The sequence below is a fragment of the Chrysoperla carnea genome, chromosome 5 (genome assembly GCF_905475395.1).
Source record: "Chrysoperla carnea chromosome 5, inChrCarn1.1, whole genome shotgun sequence".
Lineage (NCBI taxonomy): Eukaryota > Metazoa > Arthropoda > Insecta > Neuroptera > Chrysopidae > Chrysoperla > Chrysoperla carnea.
This window is the reverse complement of record NC_058341.1, coordinates 3,776,263-3,788,405: the sequence shown is the minus strand read 5'-3', so window position 1 is coordinate 3,788,405 and position 12,143 is coordinate 3,776,263. Positions and strand designations below refer to the sequence as shown.

Here is a 12,143-nt window from a genome sequence, read left to right as displayed (position 1 = left end):
GGGTATTCATCCCAAATATAAATAAAAAATGGCTTTATGAGTGACTCACCTTGATATCAAATTATTGTAGTATCTACTCTAAGAATTATGATTACGATAGCAATGAAAGATTTTATGATTTGTTAGCGTTCAAACTAAAACATTCTATACAGGTCTCAAGGGACTCATTCATTAAATAAATACTTTTAAAATTTATAACAAATGATAACTTTTGGCATAAAATCAAAAGGCGTTGATAGTAAGTTCTTTATTTGATTAATATGAATTCTTCTAGAAAATTATTGTTTTTGTAAAAGGTGGAAATATATTTCAAGAGAGATTTATTTAAAATTATTATTTATTACAAGCCACTACTATAAAAGTAAAATTTCTTGGCCAGAAAATTACTAGTACTCGTTATCTTTTTTTACACGTAATGTAAATTTGGAGTCTAATTTCGTTGAGTTCGAACAAATATCTATGATTATGATAAAAATCAATACCGCGGTAAATGTTCTTAAAAAAGTAAATAAAATTTTGACTATTTGTGAAAAGCAATATTTTAATTAAACTCCTTAAAACTCTTTTTTAAAAGTCATAGCTTTACTTCTCATTTTTGAATAAAATTAAATATTCAAAAATCATCACTTTTCGTAGTGAGATTTAAAATTATTAGACTAACAAAATATTATTGCAACTGAATCCTAATCATTATCGATATAATGGTGTCTCATTTTTTTTATGCAAATATGGTTGTCAGAGTAGATTTTATCTTTAAATCGTTTAAAAAAATGGTAGGTACTTTAGATAATGATATAAATAATTTTAAATAAAAATAATACTCATATATTATATACTTCATTTAGTAATCACTCTTTGGAAATGATCTTTTTGTACAGTTTGTATCTTTGAAGAGTGTATATAGACTTTACAGATCAAGTTGTGGAGAGAATTGAATATGAAAAATTGAAGAAACCAGGAATCACATCTGTTGACTAACTCGCTTAACCACTCAGAAACTCAAAACTCACGCCATCCGATTGAAATGGCCTCATTTAGGTCCAACATTTGTTACAGTGTAAAAAAACTGTACTAATTGCGAAACATAAAAGCAAGTAAATACTTAATTGCTATATTTTAATTTCTGAGCAGTCATATACTTCATATACTTATTATTTAAAGCGTTGACTCATGAAATATTTACTTGTTCGGCCATTCTTTTCGACCACTTGAATAGGGTGGGGGTACATTTTTTTACATTTAAACTTTTGTTTTATCTCTAACGGTTATAAAAATGGATCCAAGACCTTACGGATCCAAGATCCGATTCCCTTATGTGACTCATTTACGAACTTAAATCCTCTTCGTTTTTGAGTTATCGTGATCACAGACGAATAGGCAAATATGGTGAAAGCGATGGAAAAATCAAGTAATGCTTACCATAAAAATGCTTTGTCATTCGATTTACATGTGCGTACAAAATTTCAGCTCAATTGAATGAAGTTATCTACTTGCAAGTTAAATAAAAGCTTGTATATACGATTTTTCTTCCTCCGGACACATGTTCTAAGATGCTTGTTTTTGCGTGCCTTATCACCTGCTGGCTTGGCTAGTATTGATAACTAATTTCAAAATATTTCGAATTTTTTTATGTCAGGTGCAACAGTCTTTTATATTCTCTATAAACAGTTGTAAAAAATACCACCTGTATAATATTATAAAGTAAGTAGTCATAAGCTTTAAAATATTTTGTATATCTTCCAGGGAACATACACAGGTGTGAACACAAGGATTAACACAAGGAACATGGCACAGCAGGAAGAATAACTTGTAAAACAGATATAGTACATATCATATACATATACTAAATGTTTAAAGAAAAAGACAGACGTTTATAATAATTTATGATACGATAAGTAGATAAAATTCATTTCGAAGTTCTTTCGCACTCTTTGTGGTGTAAAATTGAAGAAAATGATAATTCTCAAATGAAAATAAATTAAATTCAATCACTCCACTTGAAATCAAATAAATTCATTATTCATTTATTTTAATTCATTTCATTCATTCAAATAAATTATGTTCGATTTGCTGTTTTAAAATTTAAATATGTTAATTTCAAAATATTTAGCTCAGATAAAACAAATTTTCCTCGAAAAAAAAAGAAAATACAAAACTAGAATAGTATTTGAAGTTAATCATTTGCAATGTTTTGCAGTTTTAATGATTGAATTAATATGCACAGAGTATTGAAACAATTAATTTATATTATATGCATGAAAATAAAATTTTTTTATTTTTATTAAAAATGCACAAAATTTGGTTTATATGCCTGTAATTTTTATTTCAAAAAATAAACTGGTCACAACAACTCTTGTTATGTAATTCATTGGTATTTTATTTATTTGTGTTAAAAATAAAAATGGATTTATTATTTTTGTTTATAAATTAAATATAGCTTAATAAAAGATAGTGCTGATATTAATTAAAAGAATTAATTGATTAAATACTATACCTGTATAGGTATAGGTAGGTTTAATATTTAAAAAAATTTCAAACATACAACAAAAATTTGGTTATTATGACATTTGAAGACACCAATTATGGTTGTTATAAGAGATATTTGTGTTTTTATATTAAAGTGAATATATACAGGCTGGGTCATTTCAATCTATAATCAAAATCACTTATATGTAAGTCGTTATATCCGATACATTCATATATAGTATATAGGGATTCGATCTGGACTTTTTCATTTCACCGTTAGATTCGATTATGAGGTTGAATGTAATTATTTTGAGGGACAAATAGGATGGTTAAGGTCTTAAATTATAAGAAATTCTTAAATTTTATGTTACAATATCCTTGAAAGTGTAAATTAGCTCAAAATATCTTCATGAACTTTATTAGCGTTTTTTTTCAAAACACAGTTTACTAACTTTATCGAAAAACGCCTTTATCGCATCCAACTTCTCAAAAACGAAATTACAAAAGTTGCGTTTATCTTACCCTCTATTAAGATACCTTAGGAACGAACGCCTTATAGTTTAAAAGGAATAATTTATTTATCTCATATTTTTCTTGATTTACAGATATTGGGCCAAACTATCATCCATTATGAATTTCCAGTCAAAGATAGGAATTGTGTGAATTATGAACCGGAAACATCGGTACCAGTCACAAAGGTAAGAGAAAATTAACTTTTATTTTATTTTTAAAGCCTTTTTTTGGAGATATTTTTATTTTTACGATTTCAAACTCATCTGCGCTAATTAAGGTATAATGTTCATTTCATTTCATTTTTAAAAAAAGTCGGTTTACGAGCATTCTACCTTAATGTAAATTACTTTCAAACTATTTATTTTTTAAACCTCCATATATATACGCCCTTGATTTTCGTCAGGTGAATTACAAGCAAAATTGATTGAAAACAGAGGGACACTTTCCTCAAATTTATATGATTTTCATTACCTCCAATTTTTTCTCTTATTCGTTAATCCCACATAATTTTTTTAAAATTTTTAAACCACTTTTCTCTGACCTATTGAACCTCTTGTTGTATAGACATTTTTTCCCCACACTTTCATTAAATAAGGTCAAAATAATATAATTTAATATGTTTTTCAAATTTTTGTTTAACCATAAAAAATACTCATCTCATTTTTTCTACAAAAATACATATTTCGAGGTACACCTACTCGAAATATATATGGTTTCATGAAACTATACGCTACTGTTATAACTTCAAAATATGTTTGTTTTAAAAATAATAAAGTACGTATCCAAAAAAAGCCACTATATTACAAAAATTGTAGCATCATTTCTCACTCCAATAAGCCAAAGAGTGGGATGTTTTTTTTTTCATAAAAATAATGAATGCATAAATAAACTTCAATTGATGTAAAGTATATCTATCGTACACATACGTTATCGTTACAATATTCAACATACTACGGTCCCATTTTGTTGGGGAATAAAATGGCTACATGAAAAAACGTAGCCAAACATCGACCCCGAAGGATGTATGAGCATGACAACAATGTTTGATTTAAAGGCTCAAAATTTGTTTGTAGGTAGTCTTTTACTCAAACAATATGTGGTTAAAATTTCAGCTTAGGTAACCGTGCAAATTTTTAAGAAAAAAGTCATTAAAAATCGATATAAAATACATTGGCTCTTATGGAGGAATCTCAAAAAACGACATATTTTGGAAGTTTTTGATAATTTTCATTTGGAATGAATGAAAACAAATTTAAAAAAACTTTTTAATAGAAAATAAACATATTAGCAATGAATTAGAAAAGAAAAAAACTGAGTGTCACCGTCCATATAAGGGATGTAAGAGCAGGGTAAACTAAGGGTTGAAATTATTTTTATCTTATTTTCAACTTTGATGATGAATTTTGTTATAACTTCATGAATGTAGACGAAAAATAAGAATAAAATTTTTCGATATGTGTCTTGGTTTTCGAAACATCGAAAGCTAAATAATTAAACAAAATTTTCAATTTTCGATATTTTGAAAATTAAGCCAGATATCGAAAAATTTTATTTTTACTTTTCGTCTTATATTGTCAAGTAATAATATAAATTTATCATCAAAACTGAAAATATCTATTTTTAAATTTGTGCCCCCACTACCATGCTCATACATCCTTTAATTGAAATTACTTGTTCGTATGACTTCATACATCTCTAATAACAAATTTTTAGAAATCTAAAACCTTCCCAATAATATATAGCATTTAAGATCTTTATCTAGGAGTTTTGCACTTCTCGTCTGGAGTATTCATAACACGTTGCATAGGTTGAATGGATAGGTTAGTTCATGAAGAATGTAGAACAGGAGAAAGATCGCTATGTACTAAAGCATTAGTGTACCTGTCCCTAAAAATTTGTAGAATTTATAGTTCATTTTCAGCCACCAGTCGCGCTGTCAACAAGAAGTTGTATCTGTGAAGTTAGCTGTTGTTGTTAGCATAATGTACAAATTGATATATCATTTGAAATTAGCGCACAACAGACCGCTTTTATTGATACTACATATTGATCGCAGCGCCTCACTTATTTTATACATATTTTGGGGACAATATTTTCTATAGCGATCGTTCTCCTGTTCTACATTCTTCATGGGTTAGTTGTTGTATCAGAGGTTAGGTTGTTACATTGTAATTTATATATTTACAAGTGTGTAAATGCATCCAACATCATATGTATGGTAGGTATATATTATGTTTTATATAAATATATATGTATGCTTCCATTATTGTGTTCAACAATACCTCAAGCTTTATTATTACCTACAACTACAACAACAACAACACAAATAGTTGAAATTTATCAATAGGTAGTAGATTCCTACATTATTCAAAATTTATTAGCTACCATAGTTTACCTGTTATATGCATAATAACTGTGTACGTATAATAATTAACACTGCTTATTATTTATTTGTACAATTTGGATCTTAATAATTTATATTTAAAATTTACTTCCGTCCGGAAACCATCTAAGGATATTGTGTACTATTATGAGTCAAATTTATTTTGTCTCTTAAGATTAAGTTTAGGTAGTTCCTTGCAATAAATTTTAGATTCAGAAACCCACTTTCTTGAAACTTGTTGAAGATAGGTTAACTTTGATCACAAATTTGAAAATTACGATCCAAATTTAGTAGGATTCCATATTTTGTTTATCAAAATTGGATATAATTTGGATGTGATAGAGCAAAATTAAATTTTTTGGATTTTGATGACGTCATTATGTGCAAAAATTGATTTTTTTGATAACACAGGCAAATTTTATCCGATTTGGATGGAATTTTTTTTGAAACCCACTAATTTTGGGTCAAGCTTTTCATCTGTATTGTTAGTTTTTCACTAGACTTCATCTTTGTGTTAAATTTCAGACCCAAGACCCCACTATCTTGAAACCTTTTAATGATAGGTTTAATTTGACCACAAATTTGAAAATTATAGCCCAAATTTAGTAGGATTCCATATTTTGTTTATCAAAATTGGACATAATTTGGATGTGATAGAGCAAAATTAAATTTTTTGGATTTTGATGACGTCATTATGTGCAAAAATTGATTTTTTTGATAACACAGTCAAATTTTATCCGATTTGACTGGAATTTTTTTTGAAACCCACTAATTTTGGGTCAAACTTTTCATCTGTGCTGTTACTTTTTCGCTTGGCTTCACCTTTGTGCTAAATTTCAGATCCAGGACCCCACTATCTTGAAACCGTTTAATGATAGGTTTAATATGACCACAAATTTGAAAAGTATAGCCTAAATTTATTAGGATTCCATATTTTGTTTATCAAAATTGGATATAATTTGGATGTGATAGAGCAAAATTAAATTTTTTGGATTTTGATGACGTCATTATGTGCAAAAATTGATTTTTTTGATAACACAGTCAAATTTTATCCGATTTGCCTGGAATTTTTTTTGAAACCCACTAATATTGGGTCAAACTTTTTATCTCTGTTGTTAGTTTTTTGTTAAACTTTGTCTTTGTGCTAAATTTGAAGACTAGGATCACAATATCTTGAAACCTTTTAATGATAGATTCAATTTGACCACAAATTTGAAAAGTATGACCCAAATTTAGTAGGATTCCATATTTGGTTTATGAAAATTGCATATTATTTGGATGTGAGAAAGCTCCACTAAATTCTATCCACTTCAATATACTGAAATCTATATGTTAATGTTCAATAAATTCAGAATTGGTAACATCTAGAGGCCTATTTTGTAATTAAAACTACAATGGTACAATACCAGGTGTATATATATAATAATTCACTTAATTTCACCCATGATATTTACGTTACTCACCCATTGTCAAGTTAAAATACCTGCATTATTACGATATATTATTTATGACATACTTTTAATTACTTTTAATTGAATTTTTTTAATTATGTTAAATGTTTTTCAATTTACGTTATTAATACATAATAATAATGAATTTAAATAGACTCTTGGTGGAAGCGCAGTGAAGTTTAATTACAATAATACTTAGTATATATACATGAGTACCGCTTTGCGCTTCTAACATTTTACACAAAGAAATAAATATGCATAATAGGAAACACATGCATTGAATACAGAATCTGTTAGTCTTCTTTCGTGCCTGTTTTTGAATTTTTCTTGCTCTCAGATTTTTACAAAAATTTCCTAGGAATTTTTTTCTTGAACGAGAATTATAAACCAAATGCAAAAATATGCATAACCTTGACAACTTTCCTATCATACAAATACGAGAAATAAAACATAATTTTGAATGTAAAAACATGCCATTGTTTTAAATAATATATTATCATCTCTACTAACTTTAAAACCAAAATGAATAACCATCAATGTGAACTGAACTCAACTCTAAGCTCAAACTTTATTGTAGAACAGATACAGAATAGTAGAGAATTGTGGTTATTTTTTGGTGGTTAAAAAGTTTATTTTAAACTCTACAATAATTTTCATAGCTGCTGTATAGAGTTTTTTACAATTATTGAATAAAAAACAATAGATAGAATATTTTATGTTAAATATTAATAAATAATTTTAATGAACTAATTAACTATTGCAATATTTTATATGCTGAATTTATAATAGTATTTCATGCCATAACTATAACTATAGTCTGACAGCTTAAAGCAAATTTATAAGTTTTAAGTTCATGAATTAAATTGCTTTTAATCCATGTAGATAAATTTTTATTTTTTTTCCTTTTAATAGAGAATTATCTTAAAATATTCGATTTTATTGGGAGTTTTAGTTTTTACTTTCTATATTTCTTTTGTAATTTCTCTAATTTTTTTAACTAATTACGAACTTTTTGTACTATTTTGTTCTTTATATCGTTTAAGAGGTCATTTATAAACTACGTCACATAAATTTTATGATTTTTAGACCCCCACGCTTCATTTTGTCATATTTGTAAACTCTTCCCCCCCCTGGTGTGACATCAAACATGACTTTGATTTTTTATGATTTTCTTAACTAAGCGAAAATTCTATGATTCCTTAATACATGATCTGACAAGGGAGCAGGAAGTGTCAGGAGTTTTGTGACGCCACATTTCAAAGTCTAAAATATGTCCAATAAATTGAAGTTGTTGTTTTAATTTTTTATAAATATAAAATTGAAAAATTTTTGACGTCACCCCAGAGGGGGAGGAGTTTAAAAATATGGCAACGATAAAGGGCGGTGGTCTAAAAATCATAAAATTTATGTGACGTAATTTATGGGAGGTCTCATAAAAGATTCAAAGAACAAAATAGTACTAAGTTTGTAATTGTCAGGTTAAAATTCTTTTACAATAAGGTAAAAAAAGTCGTTGTACCATGATTTTAAATTTCGACCCTTAAGCCACACTTGAAACCTCATTTTCCTATTTGACAAAAGTTTCACTTCATTATGGTCTTTTTCTCTATCACGGAGTATATGTATATGTTTGATGAAGCTAATTTAAAAAACAACAGTAAATTAAAAAAAAGTATAAATTCGTACATAAAAATAATTAAAAATAATTTGTTTGCTTCAAACCAAAAACAAAATAAAAAAGTGCGAAGAAGATTACCATAACTTCCATATACAGACGTATGCTTTTTAGTATAATTAAAATTACAGGACCGAGACCCTGTAATATCTTATTACAATTCCCCCACCCTTACTTTGACTTATCAAGTGTCAGAATATGCTTTAATTTTCGTAGTGAGCAACGGTTCAGAGCACCTAACCAAATAGACCCTTGTACTCTATCCCCGCTACGCTTTTAAGTGGCTATTATAAACCAACTGATGTACTGAAACCCAGGATTTGCCTAGCGCTGAGTTTCCTAATTTCTTCTGGTTCGACTATGGCCGGACCAAACCATTTCCTTCGCTGCTGTATGAGCGCCGGGCAGTAACAGAGAAAGTGGATCGATGTTTCTTCTGAATTTTCTCCGCATCTGTCACACGCAGGAGATTGTCTTTATCCAATGTGATGTTGGAACTTGTTCAGGTTATCATGCCCTGTGAGTAACTCTACGATGACTCTAATATCAGCTCTGTTTAGTTTCAAGATCTCCTCGGCTCTGTTACCGTGCGAGTTTCCTTCACCCAACAGGCTTTTGGCGATTCGCCCTCCCTCGTAGCTGGTCCATGCCTTTAATTGTTGGTTTTTCAGATTATCTCTTAATCTGTTAAGATCTTCTTGGTATGGCATCCTCGCAAGCTTTTCTTGAGTGGGAGCCATGGATATTCTGTACATAGAGATCGGTAAAAAAGCTTCAAGTGTTTTATATAGACTGATTGATGAATTCATCATATTTTTCCATGTTGTTTTTTTTTTCGAGTAGCGTTGAGAAAATTAGAATACTTTCATATTATGTTGTTTTTTGTATTTTTGTATTTTTTTTTTGTGTGTATATTTTTAATCATAAATAAAATGTAATCTAACTTTTTACATGTTTTGACAACAAAGTTGTTCTGTTATGTTTATGATGAGTTTGAATAAGTGTTTGTGTATTTGTAATTATCCTTTTTAAAATAAACACAATATTTTTTTTATTTTTATCCTACTTCTATTATTACATGTTATCCTTGTTATCGTTGCTTATTATCCTTGTTTAATTTTTATATTCTTTTTTGATTTTATCACGCAATTTAACTTAAAGATAATTATGTGTTTTTTTTGGGTTGTAATTATTTATAATTATGTGAAAAAAACATGGAATAATTTACATAAGACATTAATAAAACTTACATAAGACAAACAAATAGGAATATAGGGATAACAACTAACATATTATTAAAGTGTTTGAATAATCTTGACGAAGATTTATTACAGAGCAATGCAAACTTATGTAGGTGTATGATTCAGTCTAGTGGTATATTCGCAATCATCCACTTTGAACATAATATATATTGCTAAGTCGACAATATGGCGTATATTTCATAAATTTTCAAATTTTAAGTGCAACCATTATCTGTTTAAGTGCACATAAAAGTCCTATATCCCTATTTTTTAATAAAAATATAAATAAATTACCGATTTCATCAGATAAACTATATTATAAAATTTTGCAAACTAAGCTCTAGCATATATAAAAATATATAATTTAGTTGAATGTCCGATGTTACGAGATATCTTAATCTTAAATCATATATTCTCTGATTTTAAATAGTCTAAAACTTCTTTTAAGTTGGAAAACTATTAAGTATTTGCGGCCGACTTTCGGTAATACCAACAAGTCTAATAAAATTTTTACTAGGCGGTTTCAAATTACATATTCGTTCACAGATGATCTTCGCCAAATTTAAACCAGTTTGTATTCAGAAAAACTTTTTATATCATTCATTACCACCCGACCCCGATAAAAACTGAGATCGGATTGTACAACTGTGGTTACACTAAGGATGAAATTTTAGTTTTCATCCTAAAATCGAGCACTTTTATATGGCTTAGACCTTTGCGAAATTTCTTATATCTCACTTTCTTTCAAATTTCGGATTCCATTATATTCTTCATGATATTCTTTTTGTGGACTATTCAATTTTTAACGGGTTATCATTGATTTATATATAATGCAAATAAAATAGGATATAGCTACATAAATAATATTAGCAATATTAAATTTTGGCACACAATATCAAAAAAAAAAAAAAAAAAACTATGAAATCGAATATGATGCATATGAGATAAAACTAATAAAATATACATTGAATTATTATTATGATGTTATAGCATTGCATTCGAATTCGAAATAATATTAATATTGATAAACATATAATATCGAAATATATTAGGAAAAAATGAAAATAGTGCATTTTATCATTTTCATTACATATTTATAGAATAATAATAACAAAATTTCGTGGCTTTTAAATTTATGTTATTTTCAAAATTAAATGTACAATGGGTTACATAATTATGTTCAACGATTCTAAGCAATGATTGTAGATCGAAAAATACGTTTATAGGAGCACCATTTTCTCGATTCAGTGGGGGAAAAAACACCGTTTTCGATTAAATTTCACGAGAAAAAACACTCATTCAATTGGTTTATTCGTAGGTCGAAAATTACCCGATAAAAAAGTTTGTGGCCGTTAGAGTTTTTGATGAAAAAGACAGCTGAAAAAATGCCAAAAAAGGCTATGTTTTTTAGAATAAAGCAATTTTCAGACAATTATTGGATGATTCATTAACTGCCTGGACTAAATGTGTATACAATTTAAAACGATTACCTGACTTAAAATGCTTAAAAACAATTAATAAACTTTTATTTAGGGTATTTTACTTTCAACTTCCGACCAATTCCCCTAAAAGTAACCATTTTTATCCCTCTATCAGAATGAATGACCAGAATGTCACAATGTGTACGCATACAAATAAATATAATAACACAAAAGTTTTATCTTATTAAAATAATAAAATTTAAGTCTAGTATAGAGTCAAGGGTGGCATTTGACTATTCATCTCAGAAAAGCTCTATTTTTGACTGCTTCTTTCAAGGTATTGCCTAGCAACTGCTACTTCTTCGAAAATTTCTGATTCCTCCAATCACCTTAGGGTTTCACCTTAGAATCTAACGGAATAAGTTGAATTTTTGTACAAAGCTTTATTTTAATAAGAATTTTAAACGTTCATATCTTGCATACTAGCAAAGATCGAGTCCGATCTCCTAGAAAATTCCTAGAAAGAGGATTTAACGGGTATGTAAATGTTCCTAGAAGAAAAAGTAATTAGATATTATTTCAACAACAGCCTTTCAAATTTCCAGTAATTCTGAAATAATTGTCTCAAATACTACACGTGAGCCCGAACCTATTAAAATAATAAAACGTGTAGAAAGGAAATTCTATGTGTTGAAAGAAAATTTCTATGTGTAATATATAAATAGATAAATCAAAATGAAAATCATTAATTTCAAAGCTTTCATTGTATATGGGAAAAACACCAAGAAGTGTGTAAGGGCAAAATGGTGCTTCCTAACTGTGCTTTAACCATTTATTTTATTTAAGGGGGCGAGAAAAGAAACATGAGTTTATTAAAACATTATTAAATATCATAAATATAATATTTGTCAAATAAATAGAATGCCTTATATACCTCTACACAAACAATCCTTTTAAATGAGACACACTCTTCTTTCTTCCGATCTCATAACT

The 12,143-nt window shown here is 28.0% G+C and overlaps 1 protein-coding gene across 1 annotated transcript in view; it reads right to left on the bottom strand.

Annotated features, from left to right (window-relative positions):
* LOC123300298 (metabotropic glutamate receptor 5-like) overlaps positions 1 to 12,143 on the bottom strand; it is a 142,632-nt gene that overhangs the window by 108,391 nt on the left and 22,098 nt on the right. The window contains exon 7 of the mRNA XM_044882851.1: positions 9,097 to 9,120. Coding sequence (XP_044738786.1) covers positions 9,097 to 9,120 — 24 coding nt within the window. The remainder of the gene's footprint in view (positions 1 to 9,096; positions 9,121 to 12,143) is intronic.